Source organism: Patagioenas fasciata, chromosome 9 (assembly GCF_037038585.1).
Source record: "Patagioenas fasciata isolate bPatFas1 chromosome 9, bPatFas1.hap1, whole genome shotgun sequence".
Classification (NCBI taxonomy): domain Eukaryota; kingdom Metazoa; phylum Chordata; class Aves; order Columbiformes; family Columbidae; genus Patagioenas; species Patagioenas fasciata.
Window position 1 is genome coordinate 5,858,610 of NC_092528.1, and position 24,572 is coordinate 5,883,181.

The window sequence follows — 24,572 nt, forward strand, 5'->3', positions numbered from 1 at the left end:
TCCCCACCGCATCACACAGAGTCACATATGCCCCAAATTCAGTGAAAACTCCTTCCTTCGACACCAACGAGAAAACACCAAAACACTTTAAAAAGTATTTTCATAAAATACCCAGTATTCCCACATAGATTTCAGCGCTGAAAAACCTTTTAAGGCGCCAGAGTCAGCGAGGAGGGATCCCGTAAGCTGGCGCTTGCTCGGGCCACGTCATTTTGCCTCAGTTTCCCTTGCCACCAGCTTCCATTCTCTTTAAATATCACCGTTTACCGGAACTTTCTGCCTTTGTCATCACAGCTATCGACCATTTCTCTTAAGTAAGTGAAACAAGTTCCGTTTCCTTGACCTTTCCCTGTAAAGCCTGGTCCTGAATTGCTCCACAGGTCTTATTTCAGCATCTTCCATGTGTTTGGCCTCTTTATGGAGCTATGGGTGACAGGGCTGGACACAGCACCTAGTGACATATCCCACAAATTAATTAAATTAAATTAATTAAAAAACCAACCAAACCCATTCACTGTGAGCCTTTACACAACAGGTAATTTTAAACAAGGTTTCATTAAATGATACACATGAAAAGGTTTCCACACATGAACAACAACCAAATAAACTGAGTACATAGGTGAGTGCTATACAAAATGAGGCAACTTGAAAATCAAAACATACATTTGGCGTTTTCATAAGCCATCAAGGAAATAAGATGGGTCTATTCTTTATTTTGTGTCCTGCTCCAGAACTATTTCCTTTACTGCAAAGAAGCTCCTTCAGAAAAACGCTGTAGAACAATCACTCACCTCTTTACCTTTGTCTGCAGAGCTGCAGATAAAATTACAGCTTGGAAGAAACAAAAGCTAATTTGGTTCATTTACAGCAACTGAAATTTATGTTTCATGGAGTACCAAACATGAATATAGTAACGAGGTTTCAAGACTGCTTTTATTTGGGTAAAATCAGCATCTCACAACTCATATTAATAATCCCTCCTGGAGAGGGCAACAGGTTCCCTATCCCTAATTTATCAGCTTTATCTCACACAAGAGCAGCATCCAACACCCATTATTGTGCGCAGGATGAAACCAGAGAGGGAGAAACGATCCTTAAGAAATCAATTGGAAAACCCCTCAGCTGGAAACCACCATTGCATGGGAAAACGTTCACTAAACGCAATTTTTAGAGAGCGCTCCCGACTAATTAATATTTGCAGCAAGGAGGGTGGTGCGAGCGGAAGGCTCGTGTGGTTTTGAAGCACTCGGGGGCAGGTGTCTTCTGTCGGTGCTGCACCAGGGCAGAGGAGCACGGTGGCTGTGACAGGGGGTGACAGGTCCATGCATCGCAGGGTCAGCCTTTGGAGCGAAGCGACAGAATCTTGTGTCGCCGAACTCGGGGCTGAGGAGCGGAGAGGGACGCTAGAGGGCGCTGCGCGCACGGGCTCCCCGCCGGCGGGCGGCACCCGACGCCTCTTGGCCACGCCCCCTCCCCGTCAGACCACGCCTTCTCGTCAAACCACGCCTCCTCCGGCCAGACCACGCCCCCTCCCACCAGACCACGCATTCTCCCGCACAGACCACGCCCCCTCCATCCAGACCACACCTCCTCCCGCCGAGGTCCCGCCCACCGCTGGCGCCTCCTCCACGCGTGTTCGCGGCCCCGCCGGTTGTGCGGGGGGGAAGTTACCCCGTGGAAGCGCCTCCCACCGGCCCTCCCGGTGCTTTCTCTTGCCGGGATGGAGCGATGGGGTTGCTATGAAGCCCCATCTCGCCGGGGGGTCCCTTCCCGCGGGCTGAGTGCGTGGTCCATGGGACCCCTCCAAGTGCTGGCAACAGCTCTTGGTGTTCAGCTTTATTCCGCAACTCAGCTTGGCAAAGCCAGGCCTTTCCCTGATCCTTTCACTCACCCCTGGGGAAAACGCTCCCGTGGGCACACAGCCTGTGTGGGGTCAGCAGAGAGCCTGGCACCCTCCTTTATCAGTGGTGTCTTGTAATTAACACCCAGGATGGGGAATCCCACCAGAGGATGCACATTACTGCAGCACCAGATTCCCCCCAGGAGATACAAGTAGAACCAAGGGTGCCAGAACATCGCGGGGTTTTAAACCTGCCCGTCACTGCCGCACGAACCCAAGGGGCAAATGAGCCAAACTCGCATCATCTGGGCCTGGGTGGGAACTCGGGGCTCCCGACGCCTCCGGGATGCTCGTCCGGAGCGTCACGGCCACAGAGCGCGGGGAGCAATGCCTCGCCATCCGCGTGCCGAAACCTGCTCGGAAAAAAGCTGCCTGCAGAGTGGTTTTAAATACCTAACACACCGATAGAAACAAGTCCCTTCAGGATCAGAGGAACGAGGGATCCCTGCCTGCCCGCAGGTGTGCATCTCGCGTTCTCCCCATCGATCACGGCGCGGTTCTCACGCTGCAGCCGGCCACCGGCCTGTCCTCGCTTCGCCTCGGCGAGGGCTTTATCTTTTTATCTTGCGCAGAGTTTATATCCCGCATTACTTTGCTTGCCAGCTCTGCGCGCTTGCCAGATATCCCCCTGCTGCCAGCAGCTCCTCTGCAGCCCAGGACTGGTTTTTACTAACGTTTCTGAGCAGCACACGGTGCCGTTGAGCCCCAGCTGGTGCCAGGACTTACAGTTTGAACAACACGCAGTAAATATTAGAACAGCCCGAGTTACGGAGAACTCCTCAGACACCAGTTTCTAAGGATGATCTAATACATTTCTTGGACTCATTCGTCCTTCTCATTACTCTTCTGCATTTTTTCCCTCTGCTATTTTTCTTCCCTCCCAATAAAATGTTTTGGTTTTCTCCTTCTTTTTATTTTTTTGGCTGCTTGGGCCTCGAAAATATTCAGCCATGGCAACAAGCTGGAGGAGCAAATTCCCCGGGTCCGCCCGTGCGTCCTTGGGGTCTGACGGGGAGCGAGAGGAGCGAATTCCAGCCATTCCCTCTTGCTGGGAGCAGCGTTTTAGTAAACACGCGCCAGCACACACATGCCAACCCCTGCCTGGCTCTGCCACCAGCACTAAACAGACTTCTTTGCGGGTTTATGTCCCCTCCTGTCCCACTGGACCACGCGGCACCCCTGTCCCCAACACCATTCTGGGCTGGCGTTTTTTGGGAGCAGCATGGGGGAGGAATGCGAGCCCCTGGCGTCGGGACAGGAGCTGACATTCCCAGCCCCGAGCTGAAGAATGTGGACATAGTGTCCAGCTCCAAACTCCAGTTCATTCACCTCGTGCCCCAGGGGCGAGTGGGACGCCGGGGTCCGAACGGGACACGGCTCAGTGACAAGGCTGGATAACTGCTTCTCCTTGTTTTGGTGGCCTCTGCCCCTCAATCTGCAGATACGTTGGCAATTTCTTGGAAAAATCAGGAGAACATAAGGAGCACTGGGGGCTGCAGGATGGGCTGGTTTTGACGTAGCCGTCAGCTCCTCAGCGGGTCGGTGGGGACCACCGTTCAGGGACCAGTCAACCCAGTGTGATGGGTGTAACAACCTGGAAAAGGCAGCGCAGGCTGAAAGTCCCATGGGGTTTTTATTAAGCAAAGCCGACCTGCTTTGGCATCTGTATTGTGGCGGAAACCAGAAATGGATGTAAATTCAAGCCCGCAGCCCATCGCCGGCCTTTGGTTCATCTTCCTAAGGCAAAACACAGGCGTTGCGATTCCCCCTGCCCCTCACACACCCGGGTGAAGGCCGGCGGGAACTATTTATACACTTTATAATGTTACAGACCGCTTGGGTTACCGCGTGGCATCCAGCTTGTTTGGAGTGGGGTCTCATGAACCGGAATGGTTTTGCATTAATACAGTTCTCACCAGTTCGTGGATTTGAAACTGGATACGACGGAGCTACTCGCCATTTATTTACACTGGTTCGTATGGGGCTTTGTGGCTTAAAATAGCAGAACTTCGGCAACAACGATGATACAACCCGGTTCAGACAGAAAGATCCCCACTGATTCACCACCCTGTTACATCAGCGTTACGACACCGGGGAAATGCTGCTCATTCCATCGGTTTTAGGGAACGGTGAAGCCCTGAGATTGCAGAGAAGCTGAGAAAGTTGGGGAGTTTCGAAAGAATTCGCAGAATTCTCATTTTTTAACACCACCAGAATACGAGAACAGGGTTATTCCCACCTCCTGGGAAACTGCTTTGAGACTAGATGGGCAAAATGAAATAAGGTATCACAAAATCCACGCTAGTTTTGCCCCGGGAAGGGGGTGAATTTGGCGGCACCGTCCCAACCCGCTGCGCTGGGATGGAGCCGGCTGACCCGGCGTTCCCGGCAGGATCCCATGCCTCCCATACCTCCCATACCTCCCATACTTTCCATACCTTCCATACCTCCCTGCCATACCTCCCATACCTTCCGTACCTCCCTTACCACCCCTACCTGCCCCAGCTTCTGGAAGGTCTCCAGGTGTGTTGCACAAGAGCAAAAGCCCCAGCAATTTGTTGCAGAACCTGAAGGAAGAGGCAGCGCTTGCCTCGGCACGTTGGAACCAGCCGTAACTTTCTAGTCACGCTCTTAAAACCGAGCTCGGGGAGCATCCAGGGTTACCCAGCAAATTCCTGTCTGGGGGAGGGAGGATCGATGGTTCCTGAGCCCTTAATGTGTCCATGGGCAGCACAATGAACCCCACGTTTCAGGTGTGAGGCAGGGCTGAGCTGCAGAGAGACTTGCTGCTCCAAAACGACATATTTAAGGGAAGGAAAAACCATGAAAGCAGAGCCACTGCCCCTTCTTCCAGCAAAGGATGGAAGTTTTCCCCAGGAACAAGTGCCAGGAGCAGAGGAAACGGCCTCAAGTTGTACCAGGGGAGGCTGAGGTTGGATCTGGGAACAATTTCTTCCCCAAAGGGCTGTGGGGCATTGGAACAGGCTGCCCAGGGCAGTGCTGGAGTCACCGTCCCTGGAGGGCTGGACAGACGGACATGAGGTTCTCAGGACACGGGGCAGTGCCAGGGCTGGGGGAATGGTTGGACTCGATGGTCTTGAAGGTCTTTTCCAACCAAAATGGTTCTATGGTTCTGTGACTGAGCTTGTTTTGGACCGACAGTGGGAACAGCCCACCCCAAATGGGGACGCCTGGGAACGCTGTGCCCGTGCTGGCTCGCGCGGGTCGAGCCGGCGTTTGTTTTGCGGTGGCAGAGCTGGCCCGGGCACATCGCTGCTGCTCCGGCAGCACGGGGCTCAGTTCCCTGGTGTGTGAGCGGGATCTGGCAGCCAGGGAGATGCGCAGCTGTGCTTGGGTTGTGCAATGTGAGGGATCCACAGCACAACCGCAGCCTGTACGCTTGTCAATCCACTCCTCGGTATTCGCACCATGGTCAGGCCAAGGATCTCTAGTTCCAGCACCAAGGATCTCCAGTGATGGAGCCAGGATAGGTTGGGAAGCTGAAGATTGCAGAATCACAGAATGGTTTGGGTTGAAGGGACGTTCCCAGCTCCCCCAGTGCGCCCCCTGCCATGAGCAGGGACATCTTCACCAGCTCAGGTTGCTCAGAGTCCCGTCCAGCCTGGCCTGGGATGTCTCCAGGGATGCTTCATCCACCACCTCTCTGCCCAACCTGGGCCAGGCTCTCACCACCCTCAGGGCCAACAATTCCTTCCTCATGCCCAGCCTGAATCTCCCTCCTTTAGTTTAAAACCATCACCCCTTGTCCTATCAAAACATACCCTGCTAAAAATTCTGTCCCCATCTTTCTTATTGGTCTCTTTTAAGCACAGAAAGGCCACGCTGAGGTCTCCCCAGAGCTTCTCTTCTCCAGCTGAACATCCCAGCTCTGCCAACCTGTCCTCCCAGCAGAGCTTTTGGGGTAGACACAGCTCATGTTTGGGCCCCATGGAGGAGCCTCCAAAGTGCAGAAGACATAGATTTAATTCTGCAGAGACACAACCCAAAATAGCCACCAGCCACCACGGGGTGACGTCTCCACGATGGGTCTATTCCGGGATGAAGCTCCTGGGAACAGCAGGGACCTGGTGGTGTCCAGGAGAGGACCTGGGTCCCACCACCCGCATCTTCTCATCACCAGCATCTTCCCTGCCCGTCTCCAGCCAGCGTTCATCAGGGGAGAGGGACTCTCCTGCCAGTTTTCCTGCTGATTTCATTTTCTTAGAATTTCCTCTGTTGGTTTTGTTTCTTTTCTTTTTGGACAGCTGGAAAAAATAATATGTTTTGGTTACTGTGGAAACACACTCCTAAACTTTCGGTGTGTCCAAGACATGCCGGGAGTTCCAGCAGGGCCATTCGCGGTGCCGGGGGTTTGTCCGCGCTCTCCGGTGGCTCCGGGCACACGTGTCCCCGGTGTCCCCCCGGTACCCACCGCTGCGTACCCAGCAGATAGGGAGCTGCTGGGACATGCCAAGGCATGGCCAGGCTGGCGGTAGCATCGCTTCACACTGTGCAAGAGGGAAAAAAATAAAGAAGTAAAGGATTGTGCTTTCAGGCTGTAAAAATGCGGGTGGGAATATTTTCCAGCCTGTGTCATTTTCCATCGAAGCCAAAATTCACATTCTGCTTTTCGCTGTTTGTGTTTTTCTCCCTGAAACTCAAGTTTTTCTTTGGTTGTTTAAGGCTCTGTAGCGCTTTTCTCACCCCCCCGCCCGCAGGTTCGAGCTGTGGTGGTGGGATGGGGACAGGGGGGGACACTCGGGGACAGAGTCACCCCCAGTTCCCCAACATCCCAAACCAAGTGTCGGCTTGAGATGAACTGGCCAAATTCTGAAATAAATTTACCTGTAGGACGCCAGTCTCAAACCCACACATATGAGTCAGACTCCAAACTCAGCAACACTTGGAAAATGTTGGGTTTATTTCATTATCATCGTGCACTGATGGTCTAAAGCAAAACTTACTGAGAGGACATCACACCTTCTCGGTTTTCCTATACGATGTGTTCTGACCTTTCGTGTCAGTCGAGATTCAAGAGGATGGTTTTGGTTGGATACCGAAAGTACCCTCTTTGGGTTTGGTTTCCGTGTTGTTCTGCCTCTACAATCCAAACCAGATAATCCCGACTTTCCCAACTGAAGCATTAGGAAATTCAAGGGGAATTATTCTCATTCCCTCCACCCCACCAGTGAAAAATTCCAAGGAAAACTTCTACATGCAAAATTTAAAGCATGGGGAGCTAAAACTTCCCTTCGGCCCGAAGCCACGTATTTTCCCCAAATTTAAGCATTTCTGTGATTTTTCTGAGAGAACAGCGAGAAACGGGCACCTTCTCTTCAACTGACCGATAAAAGTTCTTACACGCTTGGTTTTTTAGATGAGTTTTAGTGGAGAGGGATGCGAAATTATGAAGAAATGTGTTTCGCGAGCAGCGAGGCCAAACGTCCAATTTTTCCTGGAAGGAAGAACACAGGGTTTTTTTATTAAGAAAAAAGAAAGAGAGAGGAAAACAGGCCACTTCTGTATGGGAAAATGCTTCACTTGAGCTTCCCTGTGCAGCGTTAAAGTGCCGTGACTCAGTGTGGTGTGAAGACCTGGGGAATGAAGTTCATGGTTTTCAAGGCTCTCCCCGCCCCGAGCGATGCTCCGACCGGTCCCATCCACACCAATGGGTTTGCCCGATGAGCCCCTTAATGAGCTTCTTAACGACCACGATTTTTCTCCATCCTATAAATGAATTAATCCCTGGATATCTGGCCCCGGCACTTCGCGGTGCCCCACGACGGGACGTGCCCTTCGCTCCGTCCCGGATCCGCTGGGACCTGCCCCAAACCTCTAAAACTGCAGCAAAACCCAAGAAGCAAACAAAGATGTTTTAAAAACCCACAACAGTTCTTTTCCTTTTCTTTCCAATTTCTGCTTCAATATTTCCAGTTTGAAAATGAAAAGCTTCAGAAAACAACACCTGCGTGGTGGGGAGATGGGCTTACAAAATGTCGCGGTGAAAGACTTCGGGGTGAGTATTTTGTTGGAATAAATGAAGAAATAAAAAGGCAGCTTGGGCCATGGACAGCTCAAGCACTGATGGGGGTGTTGTGGATAATGTTTAGCTAAAAAATAATGTGTTTCACTCAAAAATGTTTCTTGCGCCTCTGGTTTCCCCCTGAGATGCTGCACGAGGATGAATTCATCAGGTGCTCATTGAATCGAGCCCTGGATGCAGCCAGAGCCTGGAACACAAATCTGACCACACCATTGCGTATCAACGTTAAATGAGAGGAACGACACGGTCCTGCCCGTCCTCCTCTTCCTCGCCTCCTCTTCCTCGCCTCCTCTTCCTCGCCTCCTCTTCCTTGCCTCCTCTTCCTCGCCTCCTCTTCCTCGCCTCCTCTTCCTTGCCTCCTCTTCCTTGCCTCCTCACCGCCGCCCGTCCGGGATCACCATTGCTGGAGCATCTGAAACATCCCAAAAATGTCACCCAGATGAAACAACCTGGAGCTGAACGTGGAGCCCGCCCTGGCAGCATCTCCTCCTCCAGGCTCGTTTTTCACACGGATTAATGTACCTGGGGGAGAGAAAGAAGCCTCAAAAAAGCCAGCCCACACACAACAGCAAGACCTGGCGTTTGAGGAGCCGGTTGGGACATGGGACCCCTGACCTGTCCTGTGCCTCTTGCCACCAGCTCTGACCTCCCGGAGACCTGCGGGTGCTGGAGAGGGGCTTTGGGCTTTTGGGAGGATGAGGAGGCAGGAAAGGGGAGGAAGGAGTCTCAGCCCTGCCAGGGGGAATTCACCGAGTCCGGGGAATACCTGGTGCCTGCAGGGCTGGGTGGTCAGGCTGCTCTGTGCCCCTCCCAGATGCCATCATCCTCCCCAGACACGTCTCCCAACCTTGGGAACACAAACCAAGGAGCACAGGCAGCATCCTGCAGCCCCAGAGCATCCCCAGCCCCACAAAGCATCCTCAGCTCCCCTGAGCGTCCCCAGCCCCTGTGAGCATCCCCACCCCTCACTGAGTATCCTCAGCCCCCCTGAGCATCCCCAGCCACCCAAAGCATCCTCATCCCCCCTGAGCATTCCCAGCTGCCCGAGCATCCCCAGACCCCATGAGCATTCCCAGCCCCCCAAACCATCCGAAGCCCCCCTGAGCATCTCCAGCCCCTCTGAGCATCCATCCCCAGCCACCCCGAGGATCCCAAGCCCCCCACCCCGAGCATCCCCATCCCCCTCAAGCATCCCCATCCCCACAAAGCATCCTCATCCTCCCTGAGCATCCCAGGCCCTCTGAGTATCCCCAGCCCCCTCCAAGCATCCCCATCTCCCCAAAGCATCCTCACCTTCCGTGAGCATCCCCAGCCCACCCTGTACAGCCCCAGCCCCTCCAAGCAGCCCCAGCAAGGTGCCCAATGGGCCAGATCCTGCCCACCGCCACCACCAGCCCAGGGCTGCTCCAGCACAAGATTTGGCCCCAAATTCACCCAGTGTTGGCCACGGGGAGCAGCGAGAGTGGTAGATGGGGAGCAGGGAGAGCCAGCGAGCTCGTCTGCCTGGTTTTTCAAGGTCACAGAGGTGGTGGGAAGGAAAGAAAAGAGAGCGAGAGAAAAAAAAGTTGACTCAGAAACCGCAGGGAATTTTTTGCCTTTTTAGAATACTGGGAAGAGAAAAAATAGCCACAGTTATTCAAAGCATCCGGGATAATAACAGCCTGTTTACTGTTTGCATGCAAAGATGGCAGACAGGCAGCACAGCGCAGGGAAGAGGAATGAGGAATTTGCTGTGGCCCAACCGCTTCTGCTGAGCCCAGCAAAGCACCGGGCGGCTCTGCCGGGGCTCCCCGGGCTGGGGAGGATGCACAAGGAGGTGCTGGTGGTGGAGGATGCTCACACGGCTCCATGGCGGGGTGGATGGAGCATCCCGGGGGGAATCGCAGCCATGCCCATGCTGGCAGGGCTGTGAATCTCCCCTAAATCACAGCACCCACCTCGTGGGTCCCAGCTCTGCTGCACTGCGAAGAGGACAAGTGTGATGGGCTGAGGGACCTGGGGGTTCAGCTGAGGGGAGACCTTCTGATCTCTGAACTGCCTGAAAGGAGCTTGGAGCCAGGGGCTCGGGCTCTGCTCCCCAGGAACAAGCGCCAGGAGCAGAGGAAACGGCCTCAAGTTGCACCAGGGGAGGTTGAGGTTGGATGTGGGGAACAATTTCTTCCCCAAAGGGCTGTGGGGCATTGGGACAGGCTGCCCAGGGCAGTGCTGGAGTCACCATCCCTGGAGGGTTGGACAGACGGACATGAGGTTCTCAGGACATGGGGCAGTGCCAGGGGTGGGGGAACAGTTGGACTCCATGATCCTGAGGGTCTTTTCCAACCAAAGTGATTCTCTGATTCTATTATTCTATGATTCTATGGTGTCTTGGGGGTGGCTTCTAACTGCAACGTGATGCAAAGCTCAATGCAAAGACTTTGGGAATAGAGACCTTGGCCCCAGCAGAAGGGAGCTGAGGAAGAGCCCCCAGCCAGCCCAGGAACCCCACAGCAGGTGATGGGGCGAGGGAATGAGGAAGAGGGGAGGGAAGGGTTCGGCAGGTCCGGCAAGGAGAGCTTCATTCCTGCCGGCCCGACGAGCAAGCCGGGACTTGAGGCGAGAGAAAGCACAGCGCTTTGCCCAACTGGTTTGCTGGGAAGCCGCTGCAGGGCTGGCCTGCAGGGTTGCCAAACCTCCCCCACAAGAATCGCGATTATTTGGAAGGGGAGTGAAATTCCCTTCCTCCCAAATCCTGGTGGGGATTTTTCAGCTTTTCAAAGAGCTGTTTTCCGTCATGAGGAGGTTGTGATGAGCTTGGCTTTCCTCATCCCACTCTAGCATTTGGCAAGTGGGAAAGGAGACACATGAGGAGAAGATGAGGACGGACCAGGGCCAACAAAGGACTTGCCAAGATCTGAGAATGTTCCAAGGACCAACCTCCGGGCTCCAAGGAGAAATGAGAAAAAGCCAGAACCAATGCTGCAGAGATGCTGCTGCGGGCTGGCCCAGGGGAATGAGATAATCCCAGCTGCGAATGGGACTTTGTGGATGGCCACAGAGCCCCAACGAGATCCTCAGCCTCGTCCTGACCCACTGCGGCCATCTCCCTTTCACCCCGAGAGAGCTGCCGCCCTGGGACAGGGTGTCTCACCCGAAGCCACCAGGGTGACGATGGTGGCACTCGGAGCAGAGCCCACTGGCCCTTCGCCATCTCTCCAGTACTGCGGATGTGCAGACCACAGGTGTCACATCCAGGTGCCAGCTCAGCTGACATCTCCAACCACCCCACCTTAGGGTCATGGGAACGTGGGGACAAAGACTCAGGGATGCAGAGATTCAGGGACTGAGTTCAGAGAGATGCAGGGTCACAGGGATGCAGAGACAGGTCAAAGACATGGATGCAGGGATGCAGAGATCAAGCACACAAGGAGAGAGGAATGTGGGGACGCGGGGACACAACAGGGTTGCAAAGATACAGGGATGCAGGGACAGGAGGATGCAGAGATAAAGGACACAGGGATGCAGAGATCAAGCACATGGGGACACAGGTACACAGGGATGTGGGGACACAAGGATCAAGGGCACAGGGATGCAAGGATGCAGGGACACAGGGAAGCAGGGACACAGGGGTGCGAGGACAGGGGGACACAATGATCAAGGACTCAGAGATGCGAGGACAGGGGGACACGAGGATCAAGGACATAGGGATGCGAGGACAGGGGGACACGAGGATCAAGGACTCAGAGATGCGAGGACAGGGGGACACGAGGATCAAGGACATAGGGATGCGAGGACAGGGGGACACAAGGATCAAGGACACAGGGATGGGAGGGCAGAGGGACACAAGGATCAAAGACACAGGGATGGGAGGACAGAGGGACACAAGGATCAAAGACACAGGGATGGGAGGGCAGAGGGACACAAGGATCAAGGACACAGGGATGCGAGGACAGGGGGACACAAGGATCAAGGACACAGGGATGCGAGGACAGGGGACACAAGGATCAAAGACACAGGGATGGGAGGACAGAGGGACACAAGGATCAAAGACACAGGGATGGGAGGGCAGAGGGACACAAGGATCAAGGACACAGGGATGCGAGGACAGGGGGACACAAGGATCAAAGACACAGGGATGGGAGGGCAGAGGGACACAAGGATCAAGGACACAGGGATGCAAGGACAGGGGGACACAAGGATCAAGGACACAGGGATGGGAGGACAGGGGGACACAAGGATCAAAGACACAGGGATGGGAGGACAGAGGGACACAAGGATCAAGGACACAGGGATGCGAGGACAGGGGGACACAAGGATCAAGGACACAGGGATGCGAGGACAGGGGGACACAAGGATCAAAGACACAGGGATGGGAGGACAGAGGGACACAAGGATCAAGGACTCAGAGATGTGAGGACAGGGGGACACAAGGATCAAGGACTCAGAGATGCGAGCACAGGGGGACACGAGAATCAAGGACACAGGGATGCAACAATACAGGGATGCAAGGATGCAGGGACACAGGGATGCAAGGACAGGGGGGATACAAGGATCAAGGACACAGGGACGCGAGGACAGGGCGACACAAGGATCAAAGACACAGGGATGGGAGGACAGAGGGACACAAGGATCAAGGACACAGGGATGGGAGGGCAGAGGGACACAAGGATCAAAGACACAGAGATGCGAGGACAGGGGGACACAAGGATCAAGGACACAGGGATGCAACAATACAAGGATGCAAGGATGCAGGGACACAGGGATGCAAGGACAGGGGGACACAAGGATCAAGAACACAGGGATCACAGAGGGATGGGAGCAGGAGCTAGAGGTTTGGCTCCCACATGGTGCCACAGCTGTGCCACAGTGACAGGGATACAGGACTGTGGGTCCAAGCAATGCTGGTGGTGAAACCCAACGAGACGGTGCGGAAATCACGGAGGGAAATGCCTGTGATGACAAAGCGATAAAGCAGGTGATAACCCACACCCACTCCTGCCCTGCGCTGAGGCACCGAGCTCCATCGGGCTGTTGCTCCAGCTGGAAGGCAACCCTACCAAAACAAAAGGACACGGGGGCTGTTGCTGCATCCTCGGGGGTGAAGCAGAAGGAGCCATGACCTCCTTCCACAACCTGCCAGGCTTGGGCATCCTCTCCCCATGGCCCAGCTCCCCTTTACAAATGTTTTTTGGGTTTTTCCTTTCCCTTTTTGCAGCTCTCCTCTGCCGCCTCACTCATGCAGGGCTGTATTCCCCCATTTGTAGACATGGTAGCGTTGGGTTAACAGTTGTACTCGATGATCTTATAGGTCTTTTCCAATCAAAATGATCCTGTAATTCCATGATTTTGAGATTTTCTGGCTCCCAGAGACTGGGGAGTCCCTGGGAAGTGGGCTCCCTGGGGCGATGGGCAGGATGGAGCATCACAAAGCAGTGGGCAAAGCTCTGGACACAGCGCGTTCCCTGAATCCCTGAACCCGGAAAGCTGCCTGCAAACAGACCTGTCGTCCTGGCCGCTCCGCATCCGGACCCGGGTAAATAAAGCCGGGGCGTGAGCGCTGCGGAATGCCAGGAATGCTGCTGGGGAGCCGGGGAAAACGGGCAGGTACGGACAGAGGGACCCGCAGACATGTTCCCAGCTCCCCGTGAGCTTCCCACCCGGTTCTCCCCATCACCAGCCCCATTTTGGGGAGGGCAGGAGGGTCCCATGGGGGAGCTCATTTCCCTGCTTGCTCAAGGGTGGAAAGAAGAGCCCAGTTCCGAGCTTCCCATGTTGCTCTATCTCTAACCTGCTCTTGCAGGGACAGAGATGAGTCCCACAGCCACGGGGAGCCCCACATTTTCAGCCACGCTCCTTCCAGCTTCCTGGGTGGGGAGGGTGATGTTCAGCACCCACCAAAACCAGTGACCCTCCTAGCAAGGCGCAACTCAGCAGCAACTCCCCTTATTCCACATAATCCCGACTAAAGGTGCACATAATCCCACAAAGTGCATAATCCCACAAGGTGCAACTCCCCTTATTCCACACAATCCCAACTAAAACTCATCTCAGAGACTCGCACAAGATCTCCTGCCCCCCGAGGATGGCGGGATGGAGTTGCCGATAGATGCGCAAAAGGGAAAGCCCCAGCCCAGCTGGTGATGGCTCCGGCCAGGCTGCCGGCGGCCCGGCAGCCAGAGCAGAGTCCCCGGGGACGCATTAATGCGACAGCTATTAAAAATAAACATCAAGCGGCAGTGGCAAACTGCAGGCTGAGAGGGGAAGGGCTGCGGAGCAGCACGATGCGGTTGTGGAAGGGCTAAGGCGGCTCCAACACCAGAGCTTTGCTCTTCTAGAAGACCCCGGAGCCGAAGGGCACAAAGGGCTTGGCGTGGGTGACAAAGCCAGTGGACAATGCGGGGACCAGGGCCAGCTGTGCGTGAAGATGTGGCCATCAAGGAGTCCCCGTGGTGGGAACTCAGGGGGCAGGAACGTGTCACACGAGGAAGAGGATCCCACCAGGATGGAGTTATGGAAATACAACATGCAGGATGGGAACTACATCGGCATTTCCCAGCAATTCCATCCTGAGATGGGGAAATGAGATTTGGGGGAATGCAGAGATGCCCTGGAGCGCTTATGTCCCCTCTCCCACCGAGCTGCCCCCCAAATCGCTGCCATGGGAGCTGGGAAGGGGGTTTCAAGCAGGGAGTCACTCCCCAGACATCCCCATCTCACCCCATTGCATGGGGAAAAAGAGCAGCCGTGGGTCAATATTTGGGTTTTTTTATTAAAATATTGTTATACCAAGTGGAATGCTACAGCAATCTCGGTATAGAGCGGCATAACGAAACAGCCAGGTTTACGTTTAAATACTTCAGATAACTTAAAACGCACAAACAAGAACTCATTGTCTTTGGCAGGAAAAAAAATAGTTCACAGCACGAAAAAAAACAATACTTAAAAAGAAATACCAATATTAATATAAAATATATTAAGTCATGGTTTTGTTCTGTTTTCCTCTTTCATAATTGTTTGTTTGTTTGTTTTCCACTTTGTAAACAATGCACGAGAACCGAACGCATTTTTTACGTGTCTGAGAGAGAGAAATAAAAAATGCAGTTGTCCAGCAAATGCACACAAGAAGAAAGAAAGAAAGAAAGAAAGAAATATATATATATATATATATATATACACAAAGGACAAGGACAGGAAGCGTCCGAGAGCAGAGGAGCGAGACGCCGGCGCTGGCCACGGCAGAAACCAGCTGCCAATAGCCGGGGACGTGAAGCCACCGGAGGGGTGACACGTCCCACCGCCTCCATCAGCCGTCCTGGGGTCACTGCCAGCACCCCACCTCTGCTTTCCCTTCCACCTTTCATTCCTGCCATCACCATTTTATCTTTTGCTTCGCCCCCTCACCTGCTCATGATCGCAACCCGGAGGTGGGATGCAGGTGATGGGCGCAGGTGATGGAGGTTTGGGGCACTTGGCTCCGCCACATGGATCCAGGTGATGATGGGACCCATGAAGATCCCTCCCAGCTCTTCCCTACACAAAGACATCGTTTTGGTACAGTTTGGGCGAACAGAGCGGGATTTTTCCAGTCGGAGGCCCAGCACTCGGCGGTGCGGGTGGCCATGGTGCAGGGGTGGGATGGGGATGGAGCCGCCGAAGGAGGAGATGTGACAAAGCTCCTGCCTTGGGAAGGAGAAGAGGCAGAAACGATAAATACATTTGCTCTCGTCGTAGAAAACCCGGGTGTATTTACAAAGCGAGGTGAGGCCCCGTCACCGCCGTGGGGTCCCCAGGGTCCAGCGCGCCCCGCGCAGCTGGGGACCCATCTGGGTGCTGAGTGGGGACAGCGGCCGTCCCGTGCACAGGACAACACTGAGCTCCAGGCTCGATCCTTCTCGCAGGCTCCTCCATCCGGGCAGGCGCAGGCAAGGAGGGCATGGGGCTGGCGTGCAGCCCCCTTGGGTGGCTTTAAATCAGGATCTCCACCATGTCAGACAGGTCCGGGGCTGTGGAAGCGGCCGAGCTCTCTGCAGAGAAAGAAAGTGAGAGCTGAAGGAGAAGTAAAGAGCATCGGCACCATACCCACCCCACTTGGAGGGCCAGCAGCAAGTATACTGCCCGCCCAGCCTCCCCGCAAGGTGTTCATGAAGAACACTCTTCAAATTAAGAAAGCAACAAGCAATTGCAGGGATTCAAACCCACCAGACTCAACCGGGGCCTATAAAATGCCTTCAAACAAAAAAATCAGCGATGCTCATGCAAAGCCAGGAGCATCCCCGGTGCCGCCACGGGGACTCACCCAGCAAAGCGGGTGGGCGCTCGGTGCCCTCGCCCTGGCCGCTGCTGTCAGCCGCGCCGTCCGTCTGCGTGCTGCCGTCCCTGCTGCCATCCCTGCTGCCGTGCACGAGGGCACCGGGCGCTGCTGCCCCTTCGGCGGTGGCTTTGCCTGCTGGAGAAGTCACTGTTATGGATTGCTGGTTCCTCCAGCCCGTCCCTATAGCTCGCTGGAGAAATCCGCCCTCCCCAAGCTCTCTATTTCCAGAACCACAGGGGAAATTGCCACAGAGTTGCAGGCATGTGCCTCAGTTTACCTGTGCTGCCCCGGGTGCTGCTCTCGGCCAGCCGGTCGCTCTGGCCGGCCCCTGGCCAGCTCGGGGCGGCGGAGGCGGCGAAGATGGAGGGGACGGACTTGGCGGGTCTCAGAGAGCCCTGGAGGGCTTTGCTGGGGTCCCTCCGCGAGCGCTGCTGCAGGACCTTGATGACGGCATCCTTCTCCAGGATTTGGGCGTGAAGGGCTTTTAACCTGGGGAGAAGAGGCAGGAGGTGGGCGAGGAGAAGAAGCAGGAGGTGGGCAAGGAGAGGAGAATAGGCAGGAGGTGGGGTGGAAGAGGCAGGAGGTGGGTTGGAAGAGGCAGGAGGTGGGGTGGAAGAGGCAGGAGGTGGGGTGGAAGAGGCAGGAGGTGGGGTGGAAGAGGCAGGAGGTGGGGTGGAAGAGGCAGGAGGTGGGTTGGAAGAGGCAGGAGGTGGGGTGGAAGAGGCAGGAGGTGGGGTGGAAGAGGCAGGAGGTGGGGTGGAAGAGGCAGGAGGTGGTGAGAGGAAAAGAGGCCGAAGACGGGAGAGGAGGAGAAGAGGCAGGATACGGGAGAGGAGGAGAAGAGGCAGAAGGTGGGGTGGAAGAGGCAGAAGACAGGGTAGAGAAGAGAAGAGGCAGAAGGCGGGAGAGGAGCTGGAGGTCAAGGAGGAGGACACGGGCACTGCCCGGCCAGAGCACAGCACGAGCTTGTTGGCGAGGTGGACCTACCTGTTCTCCATCTCCTGGTGCTTGTGGCTGGCCAGGAGCAGGTCCTCGTTGAAGCTGCTGTTGGGGGAGTGCCGGGGGGAATGGCTGATGAGGGTGGTGTCGCGCTGGGCGGCCGCCGTGGCCGCTGCGTCCATGGCAAACTGCCGCATGGTGCACTCCTCCAGGTACTTCTGCTCCCACTTGGTCATGTCCGCCTCCAGCGCCAGGATCTTCTCCTCCTTCTCCCGCAGCTGCTCCGACAGCGTGTGGGGGCTCAGCTCCGGCGTCCCCCCGCCCGCAGCGCCCGCCTGCCTCTGCAGAGCAAAAACAACACGAGAGAATCAGAATCATAGAATCACAGAATCATTTTGGTTGGAAAAGCACCTCAAGATCATCAAGTCCAACCATTCCCCCACCCCTGGCACTGCCCCATGTCCTGAGAACCTCATGTCCGTCTGTCCAACCCTCGAGGGATGGTGACTCCAGCACTGCCCTGGGCAGCCTGTTCCAATGCCCCACAGCTCTTTGGGGAAGAAATTGTTCCCCACATCCAACCTCAACCTCCCCTGGCGCAACTTGAGGCCGTGTCCTCTCATCCTATCACTTTATTTTTATTTTGATGGCTCCTGTGCACCCAGGACTCACTAAAGGTGTTCTGGCAGCTCTCCCCAGCTGTGCCAGCACTAAAATTAAAGACTGGCTTGATTTTAGCTAAAATATTTGCCTCGGACACTGTGTACAGCGGCACCCAGGGTGTGAATTGGCTCATCCCCAGCATCAATCAGCACCGGCAGGGAGCTCCCACTTCCCCCTGGGTACCACAGCCCTGGCTCCTGCCCGCTTCAACAGGATGGTGACACCCCAAAAACAGCTTTGGTGCTGGAGGAAGCGGGAATCCAACCCCTGCGGTGCAGAGCGGCTCCTTCTGCAGCACATCCTTAATTATGGCCTGTTCCAGTGTCTCAAAACCCTGATCAGTACTGAAGGGGTGACTGGGGGATCCAAGGAATTGACTGTATTAGAGGCTGAAGTGAGCCTAACTGGAAATGAGTGGGACAGGCACCTTGTTCTGACTGGTCAAGATGCTCCTTGGCATAGACTACCTAAGGAGAGGGTATTTTAAGGACCCAAAAGGGGTCACAAGGGATAGTGGGTTCAAACTGGAACACAGGGGGTTCCACTTAAAGATGAGAAGAAACTTGTTCCTGGTGAGGGTGTCAGAGCCTGGCCCAGGCTGCCCAGGGAGGTTGTGGAGTCTCCTTCTCTGCAGACATTCAAACCCGCCTGGACACCTTCCTGTGGAACCTCAGCTGGGTGTTCCTGCTCCATGGGGGGATTGCCCTGGATGAGCTTTCCAGGGCCCTTCCAGCCCCTGACTTTCTGGGATTCTGTGAAAAGGGTCTCTCAATGGGCTTTCGGTAGAGCAGCTGTAGAGACTGAGGACATTAAACAGCTGTCTAGTGTGCCTGGTCTTGTTTTTAACAAAACCAGGACACCAGGAAGAAATCGTGCCTAATATCCAATCTGACCCTCCCCTGGCAATGAGGAGGTGGATGGAGGATGCGCTGGGAGGACGCAGCGCCCGCCGTGTCCCCACCAGCACCCACCTGCTGAGCCCGCAGCATCTTCAGCTCCTGCTCCAGCCGCGTGCGCAGCCGCAGCTCCAGCTGCTCCCGCTTCTCGCAGGCGGCCTGGAGCTGGCCCAGGGCCGCCTGCAGCCGCTCCACCTTCTCCACGTAGGCTCGTTTCTTCTGCAGCTCGGCCTCGGCCTTGGCCGCGCGCGCCTGGGCGCTGCCCAGCGCCTGCTCCAGCAGCTCTGCGCGCCGGCGCTGCTCCTCGTGGGCGCTGCGCAGCACCGACACCTCCCGCTCCAGCTTCTCCTTCTCCTGCTGGTGCTCGTAGCCTGGGAAAAGAGAGCCCCTTGAGTCTCAGCCGAGGAGGTTTCACCCCACCAAAAAGTCCCACGGGGTCTTTTTACTCCCTGAAACCCAGCCATGCTGTCCCGCCCCAGCACATGAGGTGTAGGTGGGCCAGGCATTCAAAAGTTTCTGTTTCATAGACTCAAATAGTTTGGGTTGGAAGGGACCTTCAAAGATCATCTCGCCCAACCCCCCTGCAATGAGGAGGGACATCTTCAACATTTCATAGAATCATTTTGGTTGGAAGAGACCCTCAGGATCCAGTCCAACCATAACCCAACTCTAGCACTAAATCATGTCCCTAAGAACCTCACCTAAACACCTTTTGAACACCCCCAGGGATGGTGACTCCACCACTGCCCTGGGCAGCCTGTTCCAATGCCCAACAGCCCTTCCCATAAAGAACTTTTTCCTAATATCCAATCTAAGCCTCCCCTGGTGCAACTCGAGACCACGTTCCAGCTACATGCTGCATTCCAGCCCAAAATTTTCCCTTGTGAAGTGTAAACCTGCCCAGCACAAATCCCACCACCTTAGGGAAAAGGACGCAATCCCCGCCGTGTAACACCAACACGGTGTCTCTCTGCTGAAATAACTGCAGCTGCGAGGCGCGGGAGGGAGGGGGAGCGCAGGGCTGGGGCGGGAGGGCGGCCGGGGCGCTGGAAGAGCCGAGCGCGGCGGCAGGAATTCGGGGAATGCGGGTCACGCCGCCGGCCGGCCGACCAGCCGGGATTAATGGCCCGAGTCCAGCGCCAAGAGCAGCTCCATCCTCCCCGGGGAAGGACGAGAGCTGCCGCCCGCCTCCCCAAGCCCTGTTGTGCCCATGGTGGGTGACACAGACGAGCGTCCCCACCAGGACTTACTCTGCGCCAGGAGCTTGGCCACGCTGCCCTGGTTGCTCTCCTGGCTTTCCTGGGTCCTGCTGGCCAGCTGCTTGTTCGCCGACTCCAACCGCTCTGGTTCGAAGGCAATTAAACCCAAATTAAAGTTTCAATACAGGATTTTGGCTGGCGAAGCCTGGCTTCCCGCGGAAACACCCAGGGATGGAGAGCGCCCACAGGGATGGGGGACACGGAGGGTCCCTCACCTTTCAGGTCGCGGTTGAAGTCCTGGAGCCGCCGCATCTCGCCGTCTCTCTTGTTCCTCATGGCTTTCTCCAAGGCTTCCCGCTTGGACGAGGCCTTGACGAGGTTTTCATAATCCTCCGAGATGCGCTGGATCTCGCTCTCCAGCTGGGGTGGAGGAAGGGACAGCCCGGGGTTAGATATTCATGGAATGAGGAAAGGGAGATGCTGGCCAAAGCTCACCCATCGCCCAACCCAGCGCACCCATGGGACCCCCCGGGTTGACCCCCAGCACGCAATTTTGGGTGAAAACTCTTCTTTTCTTGCAGAAGAGTCCCTCTGAGGGTTTTGGCTCTGCTGACAGGAACAGCCGCCCCTCGAATGGAGCCGCACAAAGGGCTTTCTGTGGCAGCCGGGGGTGAGGGGGACACTGGAGAACGGGCTCCTCTCCCCCATCCCGGCTGCCGAAACGCAGCTGCTCGGAGGGGAGCAACCCGCCGGAGAACGGATTAAAACACTAAAGGGGGTGAATTATCACAGCAGCTGGTCGCAGCGGGGGGACGGGTTGTCGTGGTGCCCGCTCACCTTCTGGATGCGGCTCGCCTTCTCGGCACAGCTCTGCAGCTCCCGCCGCAGCCGCTCGCTCTCGCGCTGCAGCCGCTCGTTCTCGCGCAGCACCGCGTCCACCCGCGCCAGCCGCCCACCCGGTGTCACCGGGGCGCCCACCAGCGCGTCCACGCCGGCGGCGCCCAGGAAAGCGGTGGGGACGGGGGCATGCAGCACCCTGCGGGGAGGGAGGAGAGGGATGCTCAGCGGGGTTGCAAGAGCAGACCGCATCTCCAGTGCCCCCCCGCCTCCATCTCCAAACCCATGGGCCAAGCGGGTGTTGGTGCCTCTGGGTCAACCCAAATGAGGAAAAAGGCTCTGGGAAGCGCTTCTCCTGCTTTTCAGAGCTGAGAAGTGTTTGCTTTCTAAAAGGTGCACCCTCGAACATGAGATAAACCCCATCTTGAAGACGCTTTGACCAACAACTCCAGGACCTGGCTGGTGGGTCAGGATGGGCTTCCAAACCCCCAGACCCACCCCATTGCTGAGGATGCTGCAGCTGCACAACAGCCCAGCAAAGGATGCACTGTGGAAACCAGCAACCTTTTCCTTGTTTTCTGGGCAAAAAGAGGGCTCCTGGCGCAGCTCCCCACCACCAGACTATTAATACACCCTTGCTATATTCGGAGGAGCAGCCGCCCCAAGTTCCTCGACATCCCGCGGCCGCCTGGAACACCCCGTGCGCTGCGGCCGCGCAGGGCCCGGCCCCACGGGCCGCCCGCCAAGGGCCTGCATTCCTGCGGGGTGATCTAGGAGCGAGGAAGAATAAACACGTCTTCCTCGCAGCTCCCCTTCCCCTCTTTGTTCCCGGCAACGGGAAGGTTTTCCTGCCGGAGATGCTATCGCTCTCTGCTTGGATAAGTCAGCAGGGCTGGGAGCAACGTGTGTCCTCCCATGCAGCCTCTAATTCCCTTCTTCCCATCGTTTTTCCGCACTGAATGAAGTTGCTTCCAGCTCTTCCCAAATGCTGAGCAATGCCTGGTCCTCTGGGCTCCCCAGACCTTTCCGTGGCCCTCTCGGTGACATGCTAGGGCTTTGCCAGAGGTGTCAAGCTGCCGAAGGGACAGGGAGAGCTGCCCCGTGCTGCCCATCGCCTCCATCACCCACCCAGGCTTGGCTGGGCAGCGATCCCGCCGTACTGGGAGCAAACTGGGGTGGGTTTCCCCAGAGCAAGGAGCGCATTTGCCTTCCACCCTGCCTCATGCCTGGTCCACATTTAGCCTTTTCCTGAGCTGGTTCCAGCTCTTAAATTAACCCCAAATTCCTCCCAGTGCATGCGGAGGGGGGAAGGGTCTGCAAAGGCAGCGGGATTTTTATCTCCAGTTGGAAAAACCTGACCGCGCTGGGGGAAACTGGAGGGAAGGGAGGACCAGAGCGGTCCCTGCAGAGCCCCAGGGGCTGAGCCGAATCCGGCTCCACAAGGACAAGGGGTTCAGCAATGGTTGCCCCAAGGCCCCCCAACCCTCTCCACATCCCGCAGCTTCTGAGCATCCATCCCGGCTGCTCCCTGGGCACCGCAGCTGGCAGGGACCAGGGGGCCATCCCAAAAGCGTGGCCCGGGGGCTGTGGGTTACCTGATTTCAGGATGCTGGAATCCAGAACCTTCCCGGGAGCAGGGTCGGGGTTCAGCCAGGTAAGCGTCCTGCGATGGGATGATGTAGGGATACTCCGGGGGGGGTCCCCGCGCCTCCGGCCCCTCGGGGTGCTGCCCTCGGAGGGCAGCGAGCTGGTGGTGGCGGGACAGCTGGGGGTAGCTGTGGGAGGCGCTGATGGGGCTCTGCGCCTTGGCCCCGTTCCTCTCCAGCGACATCCGCATGAGCCGCTCGCTCAGTGACCGCACGTGCCCGTGCTTCAGCTCCTTCAGCCCCTCGTCGGGGCGGCGGGCGCCGCTCTCGGCCCCGCGCCCCACGTTGTCACCCCGAATTCCCAGGCTGGCCCCCCCGGGCTGCTGCCCGCCCCGCTGCGAGGCGTAGTACTGGGAATGCGCCTTGGCCTCCTCGTAGGTAGGGAGCTCCTCGCCCTTGTGCTGGGGCTGGCAGAGCCGATAGACGTTGTTCTCCAAGTAGACGTGGTCGGAGTGATGCTCCTGGCCCTGCGGCTCCTGCCGCGTGGATTGCTGCACCATTTGGCTCTCCTCGGCGCTGAGGCTCTCCAGGGAGGAGCGGGGGCTGCCGGCACCGCCGCCACCGCGCAGGGCCTGCTGCTGGATGGCCAGCAGCGTGCGGTTCTCCGTGAGGTTCCCATAGCGCAGCTGCTCCTGGATCAGGCGGTGCAGGACCGTCCCGTTCGAGTCCTCCGCCGTCCTCATCTCCGCCCGCGCCGTTGGCAAAGCCACGTTTCCACCCGAGAAGGGCGTCCCCGGGGAACTTTAGCAGCAACCGGCCACGCTGAGACACCTGTGTGGGGAAACGAGGGGAGAATTGGGAAGCAGGCCAGGCAAGGACGCGGCGCAGACCCTGATCAACAGGGGTTTGTTTTCCAGGAATCCTGCTCGGCACGCTGGCCAGGACGTGCCAGCCGCTTGGGAGCCCGTGGCGGCAGTGCGGACACAACCTCCTGTTGCGGTGGCTGAGCACTGGTGCTCTCGTCGCACCCAAGGCCGGGGCTGGGGCTGGTTCCGGGGGTCGGCACTGGCTCCCCGGGTCCCCGGGACACCCACCAGTGACCAACGCTGCCCTGGGGGACCGGGGATGAGGTGGCCCTGGGGAACTGGCCATGGAGTCACTGGAAGAGCCACCACCCACTCCACAGCCAGGGCGAATCGAGGTGGTCCTGCACCAACCTCCCAGTAGCGGGCAGGGTCCGGGTACCCGAGGGGATCCCAAAGCCGTGTGGGGTGGTCCCGGTACCGGGGGGGTCCCGGTGTTGGGGAGGATCACGGTGCCGCGTAGGGTCCCGGTGCTGTTGGGGAGGGTCTCGGTGCCAGAGGAATCCCGGAGTCGGGAGGGGTCTCGCTGCCCGGTGGGGGTCTCGGTGCCGGGGCAGGGTCCCGCTGTGAGGGGGTTCTTGGTACCGAAGAAGGTCCCGGTGCCGGGAGGGGGTCCTGGTGCTAGGGTTGCGGGTCCCGGTACCGGGGAGTTCCCAGTGCCTGGGGGTTCCCGGTGCCGGGGTGGGGTTCCCGGTGCCGGAGTGGGGGTCCCGGTGCCGGGGGGGTCCCGCCGGACGGCACTTACCGGGGCATGGCGGAGCGGGGCGGCGGCGCTGCTGCCCGGGGAGCGCGGCGGCGGCTCTGGGCGTCCCGCCGGCAGCGGGGGCCGGGCCCGGGCGCTGCTATGCCCGGAATGCGGGGGCCGGACCCGCCCGCTCTGCTCCGCTCCGCCCCGCCCGGGGCCGCCACCGGCAGGGGGAGCACGGACACGGACACGGGGGGCGTGGGGCAGCCGCGCCTGGCGGCTCCAGACCCCCGCGAGGGGAGCGGGATGCGCGTCCCCAACCCACACTCCCCCCCTCCCCAAAGTCACCCCAAAACTCGCCTTACCCGCACCCACGGGTGTCGCTCGCACCCACGAGTGTGCAGGGGTGCTCGGGGCGCTTGGCCACGCTGAGCCTGGGAGTGTGCGAAGGGCCACGCGTGTCTCACGGGTACCCGCAGGAGCGGGGGGGGCACGGCGGACGGGCCGGGGAGCCGGCAGCTGGCGGGGCCGGGGGGGCCGCCGAGCTCTGCCCGCCAGCTGTCCCGGCAGCATAAATCTCCCTGGTGAATCGCAGCCCGGAGAGACGAGCCATTGTCTGCAGGACCCACAAAAACCTGCCGGCCCCATCTGCTCTGCCCTCGCGTCCCCCCCTC

The 24,572-nt window shown here is 57.5% G+C and overlaps 1 protein-coding gene across 4 annotated transcripts; it reads right to left on the reverse strand.

The window, feature by feature from the left end:
- Positions 1 to 14,668: 14,668 nt before the first annotated feature.
- Positions 14,669 to 24,352, reverse strand: AMOTL2 (angiomotin like 2). 4 transcript variants are annotated; one of them, XM_071812362.1, is made up of 10 exons: positions 24,264 to 24,352; positions 22,360 to 23,181; positions 20,765 to 20,963; positions 20,203 to 20,347; positions 19,979 to 20,071; positions 18,804 to 19,099; positions 17,218 to 17,510; positions 16,508 to 16,719; positions 16,216 to 16,365; positions 14,669 to 15,943 (listed from the first exon to the last, which is right to left on the reverse strand). In XM_071812362.1, exons 2-10 carry the CDS (start codon positions 23,091 to 23,093, stop codon positions 15,885 to 15,887), a joined length of 2,181 nt encoding a protein of 726 aa, XP_071668463.1. In that variant the 5' UTR covers positions 23,094 to 23,181; positions 24,264 to 24,352; the 3' UTR covers positions 14,669 to 15,884. The 4 variants fall into 4 exon arrangements, with proteins under 4 accessions (XP_071668463.1, XP_065701035.1, XP_065701034.1 ...); XM_065844963.2 differs by lacking the exon at positions 24,264 to 24,352 and adding an exon at positions 23,959 to 24,044 and having other exon boundaries at positions 16,216 to 16,362; XM_065844962.2 differs by lacking the exon at positions 24,264 to 24,352 and adding an exon at positions 23,959 to 24,044.
- Positions 24,353 to 24,572: the final 220 nt, after the last annotated feature.

Excerpts from the sequence above, each read along its gene's own strand:
- AMOTL2 (XM_071812362.1), bottom strand. The coding sequence starts at position 23,093 with ATGAGGACGGCGGAGGACTCGAACGGGACGGTCCTGCACCGCCTGATC. Across the intron at positions 20,964-22,359 it reads TTCCAGCATCCTGAAATCAG|GGTGCTGCATGCCCCCGTCC; the intron begins GTAACCCACAGC and ends CCCTCCCCGCAG. Across the intron at positions 16,720-17,217 it reads CACCAGGAGATGGAGAACAG|GTTAAAAGCCCTTCACGCCC; the intron begins GTAGGTCCACCT and ends TCTTCTCCCCAG.